This window comes from Hylobates moloch, unplaced genomic scaffold (genome assembly GCF_009828535.3).
Source record: "Hylobates moloch isolate HMO894 unplaced genomic scaffold, HMol_V3 SCAFFOLD_22, whole genome shotgun sequence".
NCBI lineage: Eukaryota > Metazoa > Chordata > Mammalia > Primates > Hylobatidae > Hylobates > Hylobates moloch.
The window spans coordinates 21424453-21448508 of NW_026652297.1; the positions used below are offsets into that span (position 1 = coordinate 21424453).

At 39.5% G+C, this 24056-nt stretch overlaps 3 protein-coding genes across 9 annotated transcripts in view; 1 reads left to right on the plus strand and 2 right to left on the minus strand.

Moving 5' to 3' along the window:
* Nucleotides 1-1597: 1597 nt before the first annotated feature.
* On the minus strand, nucleotides 1598-6281 carry DPH3 (diphthamide biosynthesis 3). 2 transcript variants are annotated; one of them, XM_032143717.2, is made up of 3 exons: nucleotides 6072-6281; nucleotides 5459-5533; nucleotides 1598-2046 (listed from the first exon to the last, which is right to left on the minus strand). In XM_032143717.2, exons 1-3 carry the CDS (start codon nucleotides 6177-6179, stop codon nucleotides 1981-1983), a joined length of 249 nt encoding a protein of 82 aa, XP_031999608.1. In that variant the 5' UTR covers nucleotides 6180-6281; the 3' UTR covers nucleotides 1598-1980. The 2 variants fall into 2 exon arrangements, with proteins under 2 accessions (XP_031999608.1, XP_031999609.1); XM_032143718.2 differs by lacking the exon at nucleotides 5459-5533.
* A 124-nt stretch (nucleotides 6282-6405) lies between these two features.
* Nucleotides 6406-24056, plus strand: part of OXNAD1 (oxidoreductase NAD binding domain containing 1) — a 55935-nt gene continuing 38284 nt past the window's right edge. For 5 of the 6 annotated variants that reach the window (XR_009211591.1, XR_009211592.1, XM_058433471.1 and 2 more), the window contains exons 1-4: nucleotides 6406-6808; nucleotides 10355-10504; nucleotides 12167-12309; nucleotides 12897-12960. Coding sequence is in view for 3 of the 6 variants with exons in the window: in XM_058433471.1 (XP_058289454.1) it covers nucleotides 10475-10504; nucleotides 12167-12309; nucleotides 12897-12960 (237 nt within the window). In the remaining 3 variants the exon portion in view is untranslated. Of the gene's footprint in view, nucleotides 6809-10354; nucleotides 10505-12166; nucleotides 12310-12896; nucleotides 12961-24056 lie in introns of those variants that run through there. The other variant, XR_009211593.1, reaches the window with a different exon arrangement.
* Nucleotides 16317-17292, minus strand: LOC116461803 (THAP domain-containing protein 5). The gene is given in 8 exon segments (XM_032143719.2): nucleotides 16317-16360; nucleotides 16363-16451; nucleotides 16453-16554; nucleotides 16854-16956; nucleotides 16959-16994; nucleotides 16997-17059; nucleotides 17062-17260; nucleotides 17263-17292. Coding segments are annotated over 8 exon segments (666 nt in total).

Sequence of the window (24056 nt, forward strand, 5' to 3'; positions counted from 1 at the left end):
CTGCTTAACACAGGATTCAATCTTGATGTGTTCTCTTACAGTTCACAAACTTAGTGACTCAATTGCTTTAGAAACAAAGCAATAAATGATTTGATTTAGAAATAATCCGATTTAGAAATAAAACCATTCCCATTATTGCAGCATTATCATCAGTCACCGACTGCTAATGCTTTTTATGTTTTTTTCCTGGGTTGTGTGAACCTGGCAACTTTTCTTCCTGTTCTTCTATGTTCTTAGCAAACCCACATCAAGGGTGTCTGTTCGTGTTTGAAATTCATCAGCATCAGAAAGAGCTAACATGTTGGCAGTATCTAGAAAACCATCAACATGATCATGGGACAGGTCATTTCGCTTTGCAGCTGATCCCACCACAGTGAGTGAGTACTCTGCTGTTCATCTGAGCAGTCACTTTGCTTTTGCAAAGCAGTTGTGGATTACTTCTGGGATGTCAGTGTCCCAAACAGCAATGAGATTTGTCATCACATCCAGAATATGCCACATAATGTACCGAGCATTTTCAGCATACAATTTTTGGTAATTTATTGTCTCAGCCTAGTGGCTGCACACAGCCATGCTGCTGGCAGTTAAAAAAGGCTACTCACTTGTTTTAACCTCCAATGAATGTGTGCAGTACATTTACCAATAAGTAACAGAACACTTACATTCTAGCAAGCTATTTTTCTAATTGCAGAAGCCATTCCTAAAACAACCTGACAGACATCAGTGCATTAATATTTTTTATTTATACACAGTAGTGTATATAAAGGGAATTTTCAAATTTCCAATGTAAATGGTTCTAATTTCTTGCTATTCTTAGTACTGCAGCAAAGGAAGAGTGATAGCCTATCTTTATATATTTCTTTTTCTCCAGGGCAACATTTCTCTGCAGGAGTGAATGTCTGGTTTGGCTGCATGTTATAGAGGCTTATTAAATATGCTCTCATGGGCATATTTATTCACAGTAGGTCTCTCATTTTCAAGCTCATTCTCTGCTGTAGATGCTTTACCTTGTAGTAGTGACACAACACTGTGATACGCCAAAAGCACAGCTACCAGCCATGGAAATTTGACATTAACCCCTATCTGGAATGCAATTTCATTAGCCTTATCAAAAAACAAACAAAAACTCAGATACAGAAATACTACTTGCTCTGATCTGGCAAAGTCATTCAAACATTCCATTTACTACACTGGTATGCTTTGCTCCTCTCATTCTGTCACCAATTTCACTTCTTTTGGATATTTTTCTTTTCATCTTGTCCTGACTTCCAAAGAATATGCAGAATATAAGAAAAGTCCTCATTCTTTCATCACTTCATTTTGGACTTTCTTTCTTGTTCACTAACTTTTAGCTCTGGAGACATTGTGACCTCACTCTATCTTCTCTTTAATGCTACGACCAAACTCTCTGCATGAAGCATTACAAAAATGACAGCTGAACAGAACATGTCCATTCTAATGGGAACACTGAGGAGACTGGCTTGGTATAGAAACTGGAAGTGTGCTACTGATGAAGCAACTAATTTTAAATTTAGAACAGCAAAGCTGATGTCATATTTCAAAGGAAGGGCTAATTTTAATCATCTTAATAACCAAGTCAAAAATACAATCTCTTTTTTATTAAGAAATCCTAATGACTGAGGTAGATGATGCTGTTATCAGATACTGAAGTAATTTGGTTTAAGATACGAAAATGATGAAACCAAGGGAAAGAAAGCACTGTTTTGAAATTATCTTCTTTTAAATTTAGATGGATAATTAAGAATGCTTCCAATTTAAGGTTCTAAGCACAAAATCCAGATAGGTCATGTTACGGACTTGCTTCCTGAAGATGAAATCAGCAGTTGATAGAAAGAATCCACCCGCTCACAGAACAGCAAATCACAAATGGTTGTCTCTGTGAAGCCAGTAGCTTTGCATTTGATATTTCTATCTGGGCTCATTTCCAACTGTTCAGGATTTGGATTCCTGAAGGCTTCTTCAGCATTTAACTAATTCTTTGTTGGCTGAAGGGGCTGGGACTGTTTCTCCACACACAAACTGATCCTAAGACAGAGTGAGAAATGACATTAACCAATAAATTTCCAGGTCACAAATACATTAATATTAAACCTTCATTTTGTTACAGAATCAATCCAGCACTGTTAATTTTGTTTTTCCATTGCTATTATCATTTCATCCTTGTTCAAAGAGCCAATGACAGCACCAGAATTAGAATCTTAAACATGTATCAGTTTTTTGTTCTGAATTCATTATTTAATATAAAGCACCTTATAAACAAACATCCCCATCTTCAGTTCAGAGCAACCACTTCTCAGAAATCACATAAAGACATGTCACATCTTTTAAATTTCTGTATTAATTACTACTTACACTAAAACTTCTCCACTTTAATATTTGGTCATTCAAATACCAGTCCTCTTCAAAGTAATTACTTCTGCTAACTAAAAGGGACAGGTCTTTATGTGGTTCCCAACATGGATAACCTGCGATGTCAGCTACTTTGTAAATGAAGTTCAATCTCTGATCATTTATCCTGGCTTATGTCAGCTACCACAAAAAATCTCTGCTTCCAAGGTTATCCCTCACCTCCAGCAATCTGATTACCGAAGCATCAGCCCCTACTCTGTTCCTGCTACTCTGTTGCCCAATATTTGGAACCCTTTCACTGTGCCCTTTGGAATTCATGGTCCATTGTTAGCACAATGTTTCATATTCTCAACCTCTTCCTCAAAATGTCCTTTTATCCCCAAGAGCATTGGTAGTATCTGGAAACAGTTTGAATTGAAACAACTGAGGATTGCTATTGGCATCTAATAGGTAGAGGCCAGGGATCCTGCTAGACATCCTATAATGCACGGGATTTCTCTGGACAACAAGTAATTATCAGGCCTAAAATGTCAATAGTGCTGAGGTTGAGATGAAGTCATATTCTTAAGGACAGCTTCCCCTATATGCCCGTCTAGTGGGGGCTCTGTGTTCTCAGAGTCCTAGTACCAGAGGGATTGGAAGTGGGGCTAGTTCCTCCTTTTTGCCTCCGTTCTCCTTTCCTGTCTAAAACCCATCAGTTTAGAATCTTATGTCTTGAGGCTACCGCACTGCTATTCTTCTCTGTTGCTGTCATTTATCCACCCTGGATGCCATATTCCAACCCCTCTGGACCTCCACCATATTCATCCTACCACCCTTTCACTGCCCCTCACTCCCTTCGTGTTCTCTTTACCTAGTTCAAACTCCATGGTCGGTTATAACCACTCTTCTCTCACTCCTTACTATTCACTTGGGAAAACCATAAACCTGGTTAAATCTAACTTTCTGTGTCTATGGTCGATTATAACCACTCTTCTTCCACTCTTTACTATTCACTTGGGAAAACCTTAAACCTGGTTAAATTTAACTTTCCATGTCTATACTCACTAATGAAGGCTGAATTTCTACCACCTTAAACCCTCTCTTGATCCGCTATCACCACTGGTTACTGTCCCATGTCTCTGCTCTCCTTTGCAGCAAACTCCTTAAAAGAAATGCCTATACTCACTGCCTTCTGTTCTCTCATTCTCTCCAACCAGTTTTCTGCCCATTGGTTTCTTCGATCATACGCTGTTCCTGTTACTCCATGGAAACTGCTCTCATCTCCATCACAAATGAACTCAGTGTTGCTAAAGCTAATGGTTAATTCTCGATTGCTTCCTATCAGTGTCACGTGACAAGGATCACCACTTCCTCAACCCTTTCTCATCTGGTTTCCAGGATTTGACACTACTGATTTTCCTCCTTTCTCAGTGGTTCCTCCTTTACCATCAGCTTTGGTGATTCCTCGCTTCCCTCCCTGACTTTTTAATACTGGAGTGCCTTAAGGCTCAGTCCTGTATTTTATCCATCTCTACATTCACAGACCTGGTGATATCATCCAATCTCATGGCTCTAAATGCTATCTGTTACTGGTAACTCCCAAATTGACATTGCTAGCCAATCTCTCTCATCAACTCCAGACATGCATATCCAACTGCCTTCTCAACAGCTCAACTTGGATGACAGACCTCTCAAACTTAGTATGTACAATTTCAACCCCTATACCTATAGTTACATTCCCTCAATTGACAGTAACTCCATCCTCCCAGTTATTAAGGTCACAGATACTGAAATCATCCTTGACTCACTCCTTCACACCCTATATCCAATCAGTCATTCAAAGTGTATCCAGAATCTAAGTACTTCTCATTATTTCCATTGCTGTAACCAGGTCCAAGCCACCCATCTCCTTCTTTAATTAGTGTAATAGCCTCCTAACTGGTTTTCCTGTTTCTATGCTTGCTCTCTATAGGCTACTCTGAACACAGCAGCCAGAATCATTTTTTTAAAAACTTAAGTTGGATCATAGCACTCCTATGTTCAAAAATCTCCCAATGGTTCCCTATATCACTCACAACAAGAGCCTAAGTCCTTAAAGTGATCCACAACTACTTCTTACACTACTCTCATCCTGCTCTGCTCTGGTCACACTGGCCTCCTTTTTGTTCCTTGATAAAATCAGGCATGTTCCTGTCTTAGGTCCTCTTCACTGAATGATCCTTTGCTCGACTCTCTTACCCCATACCCTCATATGTACATGGCTCACTCCCTCGCCTCCTTCAAATCTTTACTTAATAAGGCCTTTCTCAGTAAGGCCTGCCATGATCACCCTATGGAAAATTGCAACCTCCTCCCAGACCAGCACTCCTGATCTTCCTTACCCTGTTTGCTGTTGCAGAGCACATTTTAATACAAGAATGAATCATTATATTTCTAAATTACAGTCTAAATTATAGCCCGCGTCTCTCATGAGGCTCTGTGCCTCATCCCCACTTTCCCTATATTCATTTTGGAGTTCATCCTTGAGAGTGTTAAGCTCCTTACCTAAGATTCCATTCCAAGTACTGAACAAAACTTTGGGTAGGAGTGGGCAGTAATAACATTTTTTTTTCTATTGTCAACATCCTTGGGTGAAAGACAATAGGGCAACTAAAGACTAAAATGAAATTGTAAAGCTGCACCTAGGAATTATATCTCAAACAAGATAATGCAGAATTCTGTGTATAAGCCAGTATGAAATACCATACAATTGTTCCTTTCAAAGTAAGTCTAGCAGCTCTAAACAATTTTAATGACATATTAAATAGAAGAGAAATATAAAAAATTGTCCATTAAAATAATCTATATACTTTCTATTTAATAAATAATAATTTTCACTAAAGCTAGATTTATCTCTAAAGCTAAAATAAATTATGTAATCTGAACTTTAAACATTTTAATTTACTATTCGGCTGTTTATCAATGGTGTTTAAAACCTGCCTAAAAAAATACCGCACTTTACCTAGCACAATGAAACATTCTCCTGCACTCATCACTGACAAGCTGATATAAGTCCTTGCCACTGCCTTACAATACCCTTCCCCCCTTTTAAAAGTAAATCCCTTACTTTGTCATAAATCACTTTTATAATGAGAGAGCAGCTAGGACACGTTGCCACGTCTTCCCCATTCTCCAAATCTTCCTACAACGAAATCAAACACCATATGGTCAGGATAGCTTCTCTTCGCCATCTCCTCCCCCAAACCTATCCCACTCCTAGATGCAAGTCTCTTGGTGGCTTGCCTTCCCCCCAAGGTGGGTGAGAACCCCAGGGCCTTCAGCGAGAAATGCCGACATCATTTTCCCCTAGAAGCGTCACTTAGGGGAAACACCTAGGAAGGTTAGGTGAGCTTCGGTCGCCCCAAAAGCCCTGGGAAACAAAAAACGGGTCCCGTCCTCGACAGAGATATCCCAGGTTGGGACTCTAAGGCAGGGATCGGGCAGAGAGACAGAGGCTCTCCGCCACCCTCTCCCTGGCTTAATGTAAGGCCAGAACTACGTGCCTACCGAGAGAGCTCAGGGTATTAGTTGCGGTGGGGGTACGCGGGCGGAGGAAGATTCAGCAACGGGAAAGAGGGCGTGGGTGACAGAGCAGCAAAGGCTACCCAATGATGGAAGGAACAGGGCGGAAACAAACTGCGCTTGCTTGGGTGAACCGCCGGGCGGGACCCTGAAGTTACCTTGGTGATGGAGAAGTTATCTCCACATGGGCAGGGATAGAAATAAGTCTCCGAGTCCTCGTCATATTGAAAGTCCTCGATTTCCACCTCGTCATGAAACACTGCCATGGTCAGCGGGGGTGGCCGAAGGGGTGACGCCCCGGCAGTCCGAGACCAGCTCCCAGGGTCTAACTTCGCCGGAGCCGGCCCGAGCTCGGCATCATCAGGTCGCGCCGGGCAAGGACTGGCGCTTCCGGTGCATAGGCAATGACGCAACTCCGCCCTGCGCGGCCAAATGGATAACCGGAAGCGGTCACCATGGAGATGGCTGAACTAGGGGCGGAGACACTGGGACGACAGCAAGCTTGCTCAGCGGGGTCGCGCACCGCTCCTCCTATTGGACGGCAGCGACCAATAGAATGTGGGGCTCGCTGGCGCTGCTGCGTCATGTCTGGGACCGCGGAGTATCTCAGGCGCCTGCAACTGAACGTGGCCGGGTTTGCAAGCTAGGTGCCGGCGGGGAAAGTTTCCCTGCTTCTTATCGCCTGCTTTAACGCCTTAAACAGCCCGCTGAAGGCTGCAGCAGGTGCTAGGTAGCATCCTCTCGGCCCTCGGGAAAGGCGGAGTGAGGAGGCGAGAGCAGCTTAGCCTCCTCGACCTTCCTTCCTGGTGACGGACGAACGGTTCCCGTAGAATTTCTCTTCACCGAGTGACCTTGAGCCCAGGGCGACGGTCAGCTTGTTAATTCCTGGCTGCAGGTACATTCCGCTTCTTTCTCACCCCAGACGTCTTAAAATACCCTAAATTGTGTTGCTGAAAGGACCAAGCCCTGGAAGGCAGGGATTGAGTTCTAGTCTTCTGTTTGCCAGGCTTATAACATTATTAACTACGATGATTTGTAGTAATAGTAATAACATCACCTTTTATTATTGGGAAGTTATGTGCCAGCTATTGCAGTAAGTGGAATTGTCAACTCTAGGAGTTTACATGTTATTCCATTTTATTAATCTTTAAACTGAGGTGCAGAGAGTTGGGCATCTTGACTAAAATCGTACACCTGGGAAATAACGAAGAGCTTGTCTGTCTCCAAAGCCCCCATCTTTAACATTGAGAAGCTGAGGCTTAGGGGCTGAGGAACTTGCCTAAGGCAAAGCTGGTAAATGGCAATAAGCTATGATGAGAACTCAAATCTGTCTGACCCTAGAATCTAGGCTTTTAATTAACAGTGATGTCATTTGTGATGTGATGTACTTCAAGCAGAGCTAGATTTAAAAAGCAGCACTGTAGCTCTGCAGGCTGCTGAGATCTTCCACTAAGCAGTGCTTGTTCCCATGAGAACTAGATTTGGGGAGGGAGGTTCTCCATGGCTTTCCATATGTTTTCATCGTGGCATCCATTGACCGTCCCCACTGTCTGGTCAGAGACGGCTGCTCTTAACGTTCTGCCCGATTTGAGCTTGTACCGTGCTGAAGAAAGTAAAACCATAGCCAAGCATGTAATGTAGTTTATTTTACTCCACCCAGCACTTTTGAAGAAAACATTACAATGACTACTAAACTTTACATTTATTCCTAAAAGGGCGGATCACGAGGTCAGGAATTCGAGACCAGCCTGACCAACATGATGAAACCCCGTCTTTACTAAAAACACAAAAATTAGCCAGGTGTGGTGGTGTGTGCCTGTAATCCCAGCCACTCAGGAGGCTGAGGCAGGAGAATCTCTTGAACCTGGAAGGCGGAGGTTGCAGTGAGCTGAGATCACGCCACTGCACTCCAGCCTGGGCGACAGAGGTAGACGCTGTCTCAAAAAAAAAAAAAAAAAAGAAGTAGGTCATAGTTGTATAATGCAAACTATATTTGATGAGTGCTGTTGTATATCAGGCCAGAGGGAGTTGTTTATTGGCTATACCAAACCTCCACCTCTCTAGGTTGTTTGACAAGGAAGAGAAGGGGTCAATGTATTAGGATTGATTTTAGTAACACTCTTGCTTGCCAGGTACTTTGGTAGACATTTTATTTATTCCTCTCAGTAATCCAGTGAGGTGGCGTGGGTAATGTTAAAATGGCAAGAGGAGACTTGCTGAAGATTAGAAAGCAGGAAGGAGTCACACCTGAGCCCAGTTCTGCTGATTTCCGGTCAAATACTCTGTGTATACTACTTGTTTACCACTAAAGTTTCTTTGCCTATCGGAGCAAGAGGAGCCCTTTTTCTTCCTCAGTGACACCTAAGATTCTAAATTGACAGATGTCGTGATTGTTCTTTGAACTTACTTAATTTCAGTGCATTTATGCTTATTGAGGCATTCTTGGCTTTTCTCTGTCAGTGTCCTCTCACACCCTGCCTAATGTATCAGCAAGTTTTGGGGCTCTGATTCCAAAATATATGTCATGTTCATCTACTTCTGCCATCTCTGTAGCTGTTAGCTTATTATAATCTTAGGCCAGAGTCTTTAAACTGGACTTCCTGCTTCCACTCCCGCCCCTCTCCCTCTATTATCCTTCCCACAGCAACTTGAGCAGTCCTTTAAAAATATAAATTAGGTCTTGTCCTTCTCCTGATTGATTCAGACTTTTCAGTTGCTTCCCATTACCCTTAGGATAAAATTCTTACCCTTACTATAGACTACTGGACTTCATCTCATTTCATTCTTACCAACTTACTGTTCTCCAGTCACACTGGCCTTGGTTCCTCTAACATGCCAGGCTTATTTCTGTTTTGAGACCTTTGCTCTTGCTAGTCCTCCTGCCAGAGTTGTCTGCCTTTAACATTTTTCTTGGCCGCCTTTTCCTCATCATTCAGATCTCAGCCAAGGTGTCATCACTGGAGAGATGTCTTTCTTGATATTTCCCCCACCTACCCCATCACTCTTACTCCCTTTATCATACTCATCATAATCTATAATTGTTAATTATTTGTTTACTACTATCTGTCTCTGGAACTGTAATAAAAGCTTCATGATGGCAAGGGCCTTGCGTCTGGTTCTTTATTATATCTCCAAGGCCTAAAATAGTGCCTGGCACCCCTGTGATTGTTGAATGAACTGAGTATACGTGTTGAACTGAAACCATGTAATTAATCTTAAATGTTAAATTTATTCCGTTGCTTGCAGAAGTTTGTTTTACTACATATTTAATGGGTGTCAGTTTTATTTAGCACTTATTATAATTTTCTGCATTTGAGAAACAAAGTTAATTAAGATTTTTTGGTAAGGGAAGGCCTGTGAGGATACAGACATTGATGGGATGGTCTTCTTTATATGGTTTTAGAAATAACTTGATATATATTGATCTACTGTGGTTGATTAAATGCTTACAGTATGAAACCGCTGGACATATTTAAAAAAATTAGTAGGTTTTAAATTTTTTATATTTTATTTAAAGGACTGGCATAAAGCTTTGGAAAGCACTTTGAACAGAATTTTATAAAAATGTCCTTTATTTACCAGTAGGTGGCACTCTTGGTCATGGTTACTTTTACAAAATAAAATCTTAGGATTTTAAAGAGAACTCCTTTTTTTTTTTTTTTGAGACTGAGTTTCGCTCTTGTTGCCCAGGCTGGAGTGTAATGGCACGATCTTGGCTCACTGCAACCTCCGCCTCCGAGGTTGAAGCGATTCTCTTGCCTCAGCCTCCCTAGTAACTGGGGTTACAGGTGCCCGACACCACACCTAGCTAATTTTTTGTGTGTTTAGTAGAGATGGGGTTTCACCATGTTGGCCAGGCTGGTCTCGAACTCCTGACCTCAGGCGATCTACCCACCTCATCCTCCCAAAGTGCTGGGATTACAGGTATGAGCCACAGTGCCCGGCAAGAACTGCTTTTAAAATTAACATTTGTTTTCCAGTTCAGTTGAGAAGGAGACCATTCAAACAGCATAATCATTAAATGATGTATCCTATTGTGAGGACAACTTATTTTAGCAGTAGTTGTCTAAAACATTGAACAGAACAGTATTTCCATGTTTAACAATATAGTGGTTAAATTTTATCAGGGAACTTGGCCTTAAATGACATGTAACTGTGTCATTCTAGCCTTTGTTCTGCTGTTTCCTGGGGTGGACATCCTAAGTAGCAGGTGTTAAAGACAGGCAAGGAAGATGAACAAGATAAGTTGTAAGATAAATAATCAAAAAAGAAAAATGGAAGCATGGAGGAAAGAATGGATGGAGAGGGGGTAATTGAGAGTGGGCTTGTTATGAGGTGATGCCTACTGATTTTAATGAGCCTTTCCTTTAGCAGCTAAGAGGTAATAGTGCGTTCGATCAGTTCCCCAAAACATTGTTATATGTTGTTTGTGCCATTGCAGGAACTTTGTGAGAATTTTAATGCATGGAAAAGCTGTCCATGTTCCAACTGCTGTACATCCAAAAGTCTCAGTGTAATAGCAGGACCAAAATATTCTGTCAGTCAGCTGACCATATACTTAATGACTCCTACAATCTCGTGGACTTCTAAAGTAAGTTTCAACTTCTTTCTTTCAGGGATTAAGGTAACATTATTGACTTAGAACATTTAATGGAGAAAAACTACATTTAGTGGTCTTGAATGAAGTTGAAGAGGCCTTCTGCTTTTTTCATTTAGTAAAGAGAAAAATAGCAAGTGGCATGCTTATCTGCAATGATGCTGCAACATACTATGACAAGAAGAAATATATCGTTTATCTAAAGACTAGTTATGAAGCAGTGAGCTTGTTTATATGATTTGGGTATAACCAAATAAACTGCATATGACTTACATCACCATCAGATTTATTTATTTTTATTTATTTTCTGTCTTCATCTATTAGAATGCAAGCTCTCTAAGATTAGAGTTTTTGTTTTCTTCATGCCTATAGCACCATTACGCCACTGCCTGCCACATAGTGGACTCTTGATAGATACTTGTTGAATGAAGGACCAAATTAATGAATATGGAGTAGGAATGTAAACACTTAGCTTGAATATTTTGCTAACAGCAGTTTATCACAATTAATTTATATACTGCCTCCCAAAAAGCTCAGAAAAAAAAAGGATTCACATGCATTTTCATTTATTCTCAAGGTAACTAAGATGGACAGATAGAGCAATGTAATATGTTAAATGTGGCCATTTTAGACAAAGAAATGTTTAAAAATTGACATAGGAAAATGATAGAAAAGGAACCAAAAAGAAATAATCATCTGACTCCTAATCAGTGCTTTTCTTGATAGGCTGGTAGTTTTTAGAATTTGAAATGTTGAAGAATCTGTGTGTGTGTTTAACTTTTTGTTGAAGTTCAAGTACAAACAGAAAACTACACAGATCCTAAGAGGACAGCTTAATCAGTTTTTACAAAAAGTGAAAATACCATGCAATCCGCACCCAGATTAAGAAACAACATTGTCACTACCACCTCCCAAGGGAAATTGCTAACTTGATTTCTGACATCATAGATTCATTTTGTCTGTTTTTATACTTTATATGATTAGAATAAAAGAATATCTGTTCTTTGGGGTCTGGCTTCTTTCATTCAGTATGTTATTTGTGGTAATTCATCTGTGTTACTGCATGTAGTTGCAGTTTGTTTTCATTGCTGTGTAGTATATCTTACTGTGTGAATGTATCACAGTTACCTTATCTCCTGTAGTAATGGCATTTGGATAGTTTCCAGTTTGGGCTATTAGGAATAGTGTTATTATTATCTGTTTTGGTTTTTTAATATCTGGGAACCTTAAGCTTCTTGTTTGGGAACCGTCATAAATTTATCTTCCTCTTACACTTTACCTAACAAGAAATATAAAAGACTTATGCAGTACTCTTTAGGTAGAATACAATTATCAGGAAGTTATAAAATCTACTCCCCTCTTCTATAATAGCATAAGATTAGTCATGTGAACTTGGTCAGAAATTTTAGAAAGTGATAGAGAACACGAATATTTGATAGCACCAAAAATTACATACTTATATACATAATTGTGGAGATACCTTGAGTCAACTCTGAATAGTGGCAGAAATTTTGTCAAGGTGAAGTTAGGCTCTTGGCTGCTTTGCTGGTAGCTTGACTCATAATAGCACCAACAGAAATCCAAACTCTTCTTCACTGACCCTCTAAAATAGTCTGGTATTTCCCCACTTTAAAAAAAAACAATTTGAAATTTCAGTTTTCCGTTTGCCCAGAAAGCGCCATGGCCTGTGCTGCCGTTATGATTCCTGGGTTGTTGCGGTGCTCTGTTGGAGCCATCCGTACTGAGGCTGCTTCACTGAGATTGACACTCAGCACTTTGCGCCACCTTACTCTAACCAGGTGAGTCATTAAGCCTTCTGTGTCATTTGAAGTTGATTTTCAAAGAGACCTGACCTGCTGACGGTTGTGGGAGGCATATCAAACTCCCAGAAAGGTAACACCTTGGCTTCAATGTGCATGCTCTCAGGTTGTTAACTGTTTTTTTTGTCTGAGATGGAGTCTTGCTCTGTCACCTGGGCTGGAGTGCAGTGGCACTATCTTAGCTCACTGCAACCTCCACCTCCTGGATTCAAATGATTCTCCTGTCTTAGCCTCCCGAGTAGCTGGGATTATAGGCGTGCACCACCACACCTGGCTAATTTTTGTATTTTTGGTAGAGAAAGGGTTTCTCCATTTTGGCCAGGCTGGTCTCGTACTCCTGACCTCAGATGATCTGCCTGCCTCGGCCTCCCAAAGTGCAGGGATTACAGGCATGAGCCACCATGCCCGGCCAAAACTTTAGTTAGATGGGCAAATACTCAATGGCCATTTTATAGGATCTGTAATGTTACATTGTATTTAGGATAACCATGATATTTCAGGAAAAACTAATTTTATTATTTTTATGAGGATAATATGTAATAACCTAATTTTACTTTCTATTAAAGCATAATGAAATCCAAAAGGAAAACTGATCACATGGAGAGAACTGCAAGTGTCCTTCGACGGGAGGTTTGTATCTTTGGTGTATGACAGGTTTTTCCAGCTAGACCTTTTACATGTGGTTATGACTGGCTTATGGGTAAAGCGTTAGATGAGTCTGGTCCTTTTGATGGACAGTTGGGATGTTTGTTATTTTTCTATTTAGAAATTTTCTGAGCAGGACATTTGATACCTGATTTGAAAAGATGACAGATACTCAAATTTTTCCCTTTAAACTTGGAATGAATGGATTACCTTTTGATGAAGAGAGTAGAGCAGCAACTGAGGGAGCCATCCTCACAGGTATGATGTTTAGGGTTATAGTTTAGCACTAGAACTTCTTTTAGAGCCTACATTTTATGAATAGCTTACCTTTTTCTGTTTTTTTTTGTGTGGGGTCTTTTTTTTTTTCTTGCATCACGTCTCAAAGTCCTTGTTCTCATTCCTACTTTAGAACAACTTATTTCATCAAGGGAGAAAGCGCTAAAAATCTGAGAAAGGAAAGTGGACGAGCTCTTGTTACCCTTCTAATGTACAGATTTTTTCCACCATATTCAGACTATAGAAAGCTAATCTACCACCTGAAGGGGTGTCAAGGGCTGAGAAATAAAGGATCCTCACCCTTTACCTCAGTGAGTAACCCCATTTTTATTTAAAAACATAAATCGGATGTTTGATTTTGCTTTTTTGAATGTTTATCACTTAGATATATTTAGCTTAGTGTTATAAGTCTATTTAAGCTAACAATAAAAAACTATTTCATGTAAAGAAGGATTATATACTTCTACAAACATGAGCAGAAATTATATTGTCTCATTTAAATTTATCTATTAATAGAAGGATACACTTTAATGTAAAGGCATATTGTTTAGGCCCTACTTTTAAGGCTAACTTCTTTCAGAAAATTACTTTGGGACTAAGGGTAATGTGTTTGTTGATTCAGCTTAAAGTTCATTTTTTTTTTTTTTTTGAGAAGTCTGTAAAATTAGTTTAGCATAGTAGATTTAGGAGCTTGTGGGGAAGTACACTTTTTCCAATGATAAATCTGAAAATACTTTTTTTTTTTTTTGGTTTGTTCAAGTGACCAAAAATGCTGATTCTGTAAATGTGAGACTTGTTAGGATTTCTTTTTATAAAATGAAGGCCTTGCAAATTATGAAAAAAAAAGTGATTTATCTTACAGGCTCTTTCCTGTTGTATTTTGAGGCTGGTGGAATTAGAGCAGAGGTTGAAAATCTTTCCTTAGAAGGCCAGATAGTAAATACTTTAGGTTTTTGGGGCCATGCTGTCTTAATTACAACTTCTAATCTTTGATTTTATAATGTGAAAAGAGCCATAGACAGTATGTAAACAAATTTCATTTGCCAAACACCCAGATTTGGCCTGCAGGTAATAGTTTGCTAGTCCCTGAATTACAGTATTCATTTCAGAATTTTATTTTACAAGACCAATTAATTTTAATAGCCTGTAGAAACTAAGTGAAATATGAGCAAAAAAGAATCATCAAGCATTTACAAAACAATTAGTACGTTATTTACTGTTGAGCGTCAACTGATATTTACTGAGCACCTCCTGTTTTCCAGGACCAAAAACTTGTTTCTTACCTTACAGAATTCTCAAAACTATGCCGTAAGATAGATAATAATATTTTAAGACAGGTAAGATAGATCGATAGATAATAGTATTTTCTTGTTTTTTTGTTTTGTTTTGTTTGTTTTTTGAGACAGGGTCTTGCTCTGTCACCCAGGCTGGAGTGCAGTGGGTACAGGGGTACAGTCATGGCTCACAGCAGCTTCTGTCTCCCAAGCTCAAGTGATCCTCCTGCCTAAGCCTCCTGAGTAGCGAGGACTACAGGCACACTATTGTGCCCAGCTAATTTTTAATTTTTTGTAAAGATGGTCTTGCTGTGTTGCCCAGGCTGGTCTTGAACTCCTGGCCTCAAGTGATCCCTTCTCTTTGGCCTCCCAAAGTGCTGGGATTACAGGCGTGAGCCACCACACCTGGCCAGTATTTTCTTTTTAACAGATGAAAAGACTAAGAATCGGACTAATAGGAACTTGCACAGCATCCATCATAGGCATTAACATACTTAATTATGTTGACTGCCAATTCTAGGGAAACATATCTATTTTTCACATTTTTATTGTTACCACAAAGTCTTTACTTTTACATTTTTCAAATTTGTGTGGATATAAACAGTATTTTTATTTATATCACCATCATTTCTGTTTCCTAATAAAAGACCTTTATCTCCCTAAGGTTATCACCACTTATCTATAATTTATTGCTTATTAATTTTAATAAAATATACATAGTGGGAATGTACAGTATTCAGTATTCTGCAGTTTACAAATGAGGCAGGCACATACTTTAAAGGTTACACCTATTAAGAAATAGATGCTAATGGCACGTCTCTCTCTGAGTACGTTTACACTCCCTTTTCTTGGGTGTGTGTTTTCCCCCTTCCAATAAATCACTGTACTATCACTAAAAACAAAAACAAAAACAAAAAAAAGATATCAACTGTGATTTCTAAAATATACTTAAATGTGTTTAAAATTAACCTCATTAAAATTTTTGGTTTATAAATATAACTGTATAACTACAGTACGTTAAGCTTAAATGACTATGTATTATGATGGTTAGTGACATATAAAGTACTGATATACATATTCTTTCAAGTTTGAAGTACCTCACCTGAGAACTGGGCTAAGGGGCAGTTCCTTAGTTTGGTTCCACTGGAATAAAATAAAAGGTGTATTTTCCTTTACTTAACAGATACATAACTATAGCCCAAAAGGTCAGGCAACACAGAATTCAGTAAATACTGAGGATAATGCAATAGTTAATGTCAAATTCTAGCCAACTTCTAGTATTATGAAAGTATATCTAATCTTAGGGAAAACCTATTCTAACAAAATTATCTTAAGAAAAAGGGAAAGAACTATAAAGAAACAGACTACTAGAGATCTAGTAAATGTTCTTATTTTATAGATTAGGAACTGAGCTTCAGTCTTGATAAGTAATTTGCCCAAGCCATATATGCCAGTGGTGAAACCAGGACTGATTGCTGAACCTGACTTCTGTTTCAGGTTCTTTTGAACATGCCCATGTTCTTTCATGTTATGACCAAATCATATCATTTATTCACTGAATTTTAACTTTAATTTGGAAAATTATCAACTAATAAAACTGTTTTTCTCAGCACAACTCTCTAGTTTTTCTAAAAATGAGCATTTTAAGAACAGGATACAGTTGATAACATTAGAGCACTCTCATAGCCCCTTAAGATCAGAACTTTATACAGGAAAAAGTTCCCTTTACATAAAGTTTGATTTGGGTGGAGAAAGCTTATAAAACAGTCATAGATTTAAAGCCTTTTTACTCTATATCATAGTGACATCTTCTGTTGTAAAACAGTTTTTTATCATCTGACATTTTCTTCAGATAGCCAGTTTTCCTGCTTTGGCTGTCTTATAAGAGCTTCTAAAGACTTCAGTCTACCTATAGTTTGTTGTTTGTAGGTCAAGAAGAGTTATCTTAGAATGTAGCTTAGAGACTTTCTGCCAAAAATGTTCTTTAGTTGTGTCTTGTCTGCAGTAAGAATGTTCAATTTGTGGTCGAGTGCAGTGGCTCGTGTCTGTAATCCCAGCACTTTGGGAGGCTGAAACAGGAGGATCACTTGAGACCAGGAGTTTAAGACCAGCTTGGGCAACATAGCAAGACCCAGTCTCTATAAGAAGTTACAAATTAGCTGGACATAGTGGTATGCTTGTAGTCCTGGCTACTCAGGAGGCTGAGGCAGGAGGATCACTTGAGCCCAGGAGTTCAAGGTTACTAATGTAAGCTATTATGGTGTCACTGCGCTCCAGCCTGTGTGGCAGAGCAAGACCCTGTCTCTCTCTAAAAAAAAAGAAAAGAATGTTCCATAGTTTACATCCTTATGTAAGGAGTCTTCAGTGTCTATGTCTTCCATTTCCCTGGTTTCTTTTTGGGCAGATATAAAAGAATTAACTACAGGTTTAGAAAAATGGCAATAATAGATTATTTATTTGTGTTTAATCAACTGTTTGATTAATTGTGCTAAATAAGAATGAATTATCCTGTGCTGACCTGATTTTCATGGAATATTTGTAAAGTTTGGATTAGCAAGATGATTGGTAGTTATTTCAAGCACTTCTTGGGTTTCCAAAGACTGTTGAATACCTTCTGAATTTGAAATTATCAAAGTAATAGTTGTAGAATTTAGATACTCAGAAGAGGTGTGAAAACCACCTATATCCATATTTTAGTTAACTGATGTTTCCAAGCTAGATTCTGGTTTCCTAGTTAATCTTGTTTAACTAGTTTAAGAGTTAACATGTATTTTGACTTGAACCTGGGAGGCAGAGGTTGCAGTGAGCCAAGATTGCGCTACTGCATTCTAGCTTGGGCAACAGAGTAAGACTCTGTCTCGAAAAGAAAAGAGTTAACATGTATTTTGTGTGCTTCTTGTATTTGGAAGCCGGTGGCTTCACCAAGGCAGATGAATCAAGTAATTGCGTGTTTAGGGAGCACATCTGTGTTAACTATATTTTTCTTTGCCTCATTTAATACAAGTGATTTTTCTGATTTGGCTTTTAGGCATACTTTTTTCTCATCTTCCAGTTGTTTCTTCTGTGAATTTTTTTTTTTTTTTTTTTTTTTTAAGAACTGTCTTTTACTTGATTGTCTTCAGGCAGAGGAAAAAGTTGTTGGAACTGTACTTTGTTTTAAACATCAAATCTCCCGTCTGATGTCAAGAAAGGAGTGAAATGGTCACTACATAGTAACTGGTATTTACTAGAAACCCATCAATCTTGCTTTCTATTTTTTTTTTTTTTTAACCACTTTTCAAGTGTTTCTTTGTCATTTAGAGGAAATGGGTAAAAACTCAGCTTCTAGTCTTTATTTTTTTTTCTTCCTGGCGATTTGTAGAGTAAATCGCTGTCCTATATAGCTGAGTATCACTTGTATGAGGTCCTGGGAGACCCGGGGCCAGCAAAAGGTGCAAGGCGGCCCTTCTTCCATTTCAGAATTTTATAGGACAAAATTATTGGGACTTTTGGGGGTTATTTTGAGCCAAGTTTAGGTAAACTACAAAGAAAGTTAATGCAAACTCTTGAGAATTTTAGTGCCCACAAGTCAGAAAATTACAGGAAAATCCAATCGTGGCACTACCTTTCAGGAAATTTTTAGTTGCATCTCTTCTCCTCTTCTGTTTCTTTTTCTTTTTTTTTTTGAGACAGAGTCTTGCTCTTGTTGCCCAGGCTAAAAGTGCAATGGTGCGATCTTGGCTCACTGCAGCCTCTGCCTCCTGGGTTCAAGTGACTCTCCTGCCTCAGCCTCCCCAGTAGCTGGGATTACAGGCGCCTGCCACCATGCCCGGCTAACTTTTTTTTGTATTTTTAGTAGAGACAGGGTTTCACTATGTTGGCCAGGCTTGTCTTGAACTCCTGACCTCGTGATCCGCCCGCCTCGGCCTCCCAAAGTGCTGGGATTACAGGCATGAGCCACAGCTCCTGGCCCTCCTCTTCTGTTTCTAATTTCCCCTCTTCTCCCATACAGAATGAGAATTGCGAAGAGTTGGGAGGAACTGGAGAAACCTAGATGATATCTGGCTTTCTCAGCAGTAGATGGTCATTAGGAACTCGCCCTAATCTCCTGAGGGTGCTTCTAGCCATAGAGTAGGGGCTGGACCCTGGACTCGTTGAAATGAATGGCACCTCAGGTTTGGCCATAACAGAACTGGATCAGCTTCTCATAGTCTCGTCTTCCATTCTTGCCTTTAATTTGTATAGTGAGTATACTTTACACATGTTATTTGCTCTTCAGTTCAAATCCATGCGGTAGCCTAAGGATACGATGTCATCTGGATTTTACAAAGAGGAAGCAGGGCCTAGGACGTATCTCTCAGTGGCGAAAGGAAGCTCCAGCTCAGAATTCCTAGGCTAAAGGACTGTGTTGCTACCCTTGGAGTCAACAGAAAATGGAATACTCACCCAGAAATGTTCTTTTGGTTTTGGGCATTGTATTTCCTCTGGAAAGCTTACTGAGTGACCATTTATGATGTTTATGCTTCTTACTTGGGACTGTAACTGTAAGTAGTCTGAGATTGTGCTGATGGAGGAAACTGAACTCTGAATTGAATTACATTGGAATGTTTGTGTTCGAGTTTTATTCATTTTATTCTTAAGAATCAAAAGAATAAGCAGTCTGAGTAACCCTAGAAATGTCAAGGAGATAAGGATAGAAATACTGTAATGCAGTAAGGATTGTTCAGGCAAGACAAATTTTACTGGAGGGGATCATTCTGTGCTTGGCCTCTATAGACTGTTGGCCTACTGAGCAGTATATGCTCTGTTCATCAGTTTGTTGGGAGAGTTTGGCAGTGAAAGAATTTCTTAAATTACTAATTCGTATGCATTCATTTGTTCATTTGGAAATGTGCCAGACCCTGGACCAGATCCTGGGGTTACAGCATTGAAAATGATAGATAAGCTCGTGTGCTCAGATTTTAATGGGACTCTGATCAGAAGACTTTATGCACCTAATTGATTTTGGAAATCTTTCTAATTCTTTTTCTATTGTACTAGATTGCTTTTAGAAGCCTGTGTTTTTTCCTACAGTATCTTATGTGTATGTTGCCTTTTTGTTTACAAAGCACCAGATTATACAACAGATTGGTACTTGATTCTCACAACCATTCTGGGAGGCACATGTAGGGATTTTAATTTCTATTTCACAGATGAAGGGATTAAGAATCAAAGATTTAGATAGGATGACCCTGCTTCCTCATTTGCCTGGAATAGTCCTGGTTTATGCCTCTCGTTCCTGGTGTAATAGCACTCACTTTCACTCTCAAAATTATTCTGTCTTGAATGATAAATTATATTGTTGTCCTAAGTTTAAAGGACTTGTTCAAGGGACAAGGACTCAGTCCTTGAACTCAGATCTTTGATAATAAAATCAGCTTTCCTTTATGTTACAGCAGAATATGACACTGTGTTTAGACGGACAGGGCTTAATTGAGCAATGTGTTACTAGGCATGAGAAAGGAGGGAGATACTGATGGCAGAGTGGTTAGTTAATAAATGGCTGGGCCCCTGGGGCAGATGCTGTTGGGGATCCTACAGTTCCAGGTGCTGATTTTCCAATGCTTATAATATGCTTGTGATCTTGCTGAGGCTTGGGTTTGAATGGGATGGTCTGCTTAGCTGCAGAGTGGACTGTGTCCCAAGGCTAACCTTTACAATTCTCTACTGGTCGTCACCTATGCATTTCAAGGAGATTGCGATAGAGTGGTCACTTCAATTTGAGGTAGGGGACATCTTTTCAACATGCACTGTTTCTCAACAGTTGTTCCTGTAATTTGCTTTGGTTATTAGAGCTTGATGGTCAAAGAACCTTTTAGAGATGATCCAGCCTGGAATGAGCAGTGCTTGACGCTCCTGGCTTCACACTGTCACCAGCAGAGAAGGTGGAGAGAAACCTCAGGCACTCACTGCCTGGAGGTAGTGGTAGGGGATCTGGGGGGCTGGACTACAGCTCTTAGAAAAACTCCAAGGAAGTATAGTCTGATGGCCCTGGCAGCTGGCCTCTGGCCCCTAGGGGTGTGTAACTAACTCTGCTGTGAGTTGAAGCCTACAAAGAAAGGGAGGCTCCTTGAGGAAAGGCCCAGTTTAGCAGCTCTGTAATCATAGTATCTAGCACAGTGCCGGAGAAAAAAAGAGTTCCGTGTTGGCTGTGTTAAATTTGAAATGGAAATTAAACAGGCTGTTGGACATGTGAGATGAGAGTTTACTGCTAGGGATGAAAAGTTGAGGCCACGTAGAGAGTAAGGGAAGAGGACTCAGGACTCAGCCCAGGCATGTGTCAACAGTTAGAGGCCAAGCAGAAGAGCAAGAGCCAGCAAAGGAGATGGAGAAGGAATGGCCAGCCAGACAGGAAGGAGATCAGCAGAGTGTTCTTGGAGCCAGGGGGAAAAGTATTTCAAGAAAGAGAGAGGAGCCAACCATGCCGAATTCTTCTGAGAGGTCATCATTGGATTTATCGAAGTGGATAGTGGGTGACCAGAATGACTGGCTTTAGTACATTACTGAGGGTGAAAGCCTGATCAGATTGTGTTGAGGAGAGAATGAGAGATGAGAAAGTGAGACAGGACCATATGTAACTCTTGAAATGTTGTAATGTTAATGGGAGCAGAGAAATGGGGTGAAAGCTGGATTAAAGGAGAAGCTTGTTTTGTTTGTTGTATTTTGAAAAGCAGCGAAGACCACAAGTGCCTGGATTTAAATCTGCTTTGCCCCTTACTGGCTCTGGGACCTCAGTTTTCTCATATGTAAAATGGGGATATAATAATATCGGCTTTCTAGAGTTGTGAAGACTGAGTGAATGAATGTATGTAAAGTGCCTGACATATGGTAAGGATGTCTGTAAGTGTTTGCTGCTGTTGTTGTTGTTACATGTTACATGAGGTGGGGGATCCTAGAGCTCGTGTGTTCTGATGGGGAGGGTAGAGAGGGTGTGATGCAGGAGAGAGGATAGTTGCTGGAGGGAAGGCTTGAGAAGACAGAGAGGAGACCAGCCCAGGTGGACAGGTTAGCCTTTGGTAGGAGTAAAGTGAGTTTACTTGTCATTCTAGGGCATAGTGTTAACCAGCATAAGCCATTTAAGAAATTAAATTGTGTGGTTGACGGAGAATTTTGTGTCTACCTTTGTTAGTAAATCACTTAAGTAAAATCTGCTTCTAGTCAGATTCCTACACATCAGATTGATACTCTGCTACCATTTAAATAATGTCCCTGGGTCTTGGTGTCTTTATGTGTAAAATGGCATGTGATTCTTGATAATGACTAAAGTTTCCTTTAATTCTGAAATTCTCTGAACCATACCTACATTTTTGTTTTAGGTCATCTCTAGTCATGGCTTTGCCTAAATTTTTAAGCCAGAAAATGAATGAACAGGAGTGAACAGGGAAAGCTAGCCAGGTTTCCAAAGAAATACCTATTTCCTATACAGAGACTTTTGCACCAGCGGTAACATCAAAATATCCTACATAAAACCAGCTTTTTAAACAAGTGTGATGGAATTTCCTTTTAGATGCTGACTCTGCCTAAGCATTAAACATGTGTACTGGTAAAATTGGCAAATGTATTGTTATTTTACTGAACGCTGGAAAAGCATAAATGTTGTTTTATGGAAAACTTCATTTCCTGCCATGTGTTTTAACTTAGGACATGGATAGTTGAGGTTTCAGTTGTGAAATCTTTTGATCCATTAAGTATAAGAGCCAGTACAAATGATAAAATACATAGTTTCTTCACTATGTTTTGCCTATCCAATAAAAGAATAGCATATAACAAGGGCCACAATTACATGTCCTAATTATATGAACTAGCTTTTGGAGTAAAATAAATATGTGGTCTTCAAAAAGATTTCGTTGATGTTTTTAATCCACATTGCTAGAAATCCATATAGTATACAGCATTTGTGTTAAGCAAAATAAAATAGTAATAGGGAAGCATGTCTTTAAAAATAATGAATTGTGCAGGGTATTTTGTGTTCCAGATATAGATATAACAATTTTGTCCAGATTGTTAGGATAAATAGCAGTAAGTACATTACTGTTTGTATTTCAGGTTGAGTATCTCTAATGCAAAAATCTGAAATCTGAAATGCTCCAAAATCCCAAACGTTTTGAGTACTGACATGACACTCAAAGGAAATGCTCATTGGAGCATTTTGGATTTCAGCTTTTTACATGAGAGATGTTCAACCTATAAGTATAATGCAAATATTCCAAAATTGAAAAAAAATTGAAATCCTAAACACTTCTGGTCCAAGCATTTCAGGTAAGGGATACTTAGCCTGTCATACCAATAATTGGTCATAGACACCATCCAAATGAAAATATGGCTTAATAGAAAGTATAGCTTGTTTCCTTCCTCATTGAATTTTACATTTGGACATTGGAAAATGACTAATGCTTCCATTTCACATAGCCTAGCACTTGATCGTGACGCATTCTCGGGTATCTCAGCTGAAATTCTGCTCCCTATCTAGTTTTGTTAAGGAATTTAACACATGCCAGTTAAGCTGTCAGAAATGAAATAATCTACCTCTAGGCTGTATTTTAACAGATTATTATATCAAAAGAGAAAAAAGAATGTTTATAAAATAACATTTCTTTCTTTCTTTCTTTCTTTTTGAGACAAGGTCTCACTTGGCTCACTGCAGTCTTGACCTCCAGGCTCTCCCACCTCAGCCTTCCCAGTAGCTGGGACTACAGGTGTGCCACCATGCCCAGCTAATTTTTGTAATTTTTTTTTGTAGCGATGTAGGGTTTTGCCATGTTGCCCAGGCTGGTCTCAAACTCCTGGGCTCAAGCTATCCGCCTGCCTTACCCTCCCAAAATACTTTTGTAAATGTAAGAAAAGGGTAGAATAACGAAGTAATAGAGACCTCTGATGATTCTCATTACTTGTCTTTGTAATAAGATACTTAAAAAAGAATGTGTGGCAAACAAAGGAAAATACCAGTTCTACTAAATAAATCTCTGCTCTCCCTGAACTCTCCCATACTTTTAAACATGAATCTGGATTTTCTGTAGTGTTCTCTTCCCCTATCCACCCAGCTTAAAAAAAAAAAAAAAAAAAAGTGCTCCTGCATTTCTACCAATCTTTGTTCTGGAAAACTATTTTAAGTGACTTAAAGTTCAAGTTTTTATTCATTCTGCAAATACTTACTGAGCCTTGCTATGTGTTGGGCCCTAGGGAGTTGACTAATATGTGCTGAATATGGTCAGAAAGGCAAAAACATTATATTGGTAGAGTTGAGAGTATGAAGAGAAGAGGGAGGACCTCAGGCAGGGGGTGTTACTTGAGCAGGGCCTAGAAGGGTGAGCAGAAGTTTGGTAGAGCTGAGAGAGCTTGGCACATGCTGAATGACCTAGGTAGGGTTTTGGGGAAGGGCAGGTGTTAGGTACCTTTGAGGACCAGCAGGTTGTCCAGTTTGGCCGAAAAACCACAAGCACAGTGATCTAGGAGGAGTTCCAAGTTTGTTTGAGTTAAACAGGACTTTTAGCTTTTTTTTTTTTTTTTTTTCAG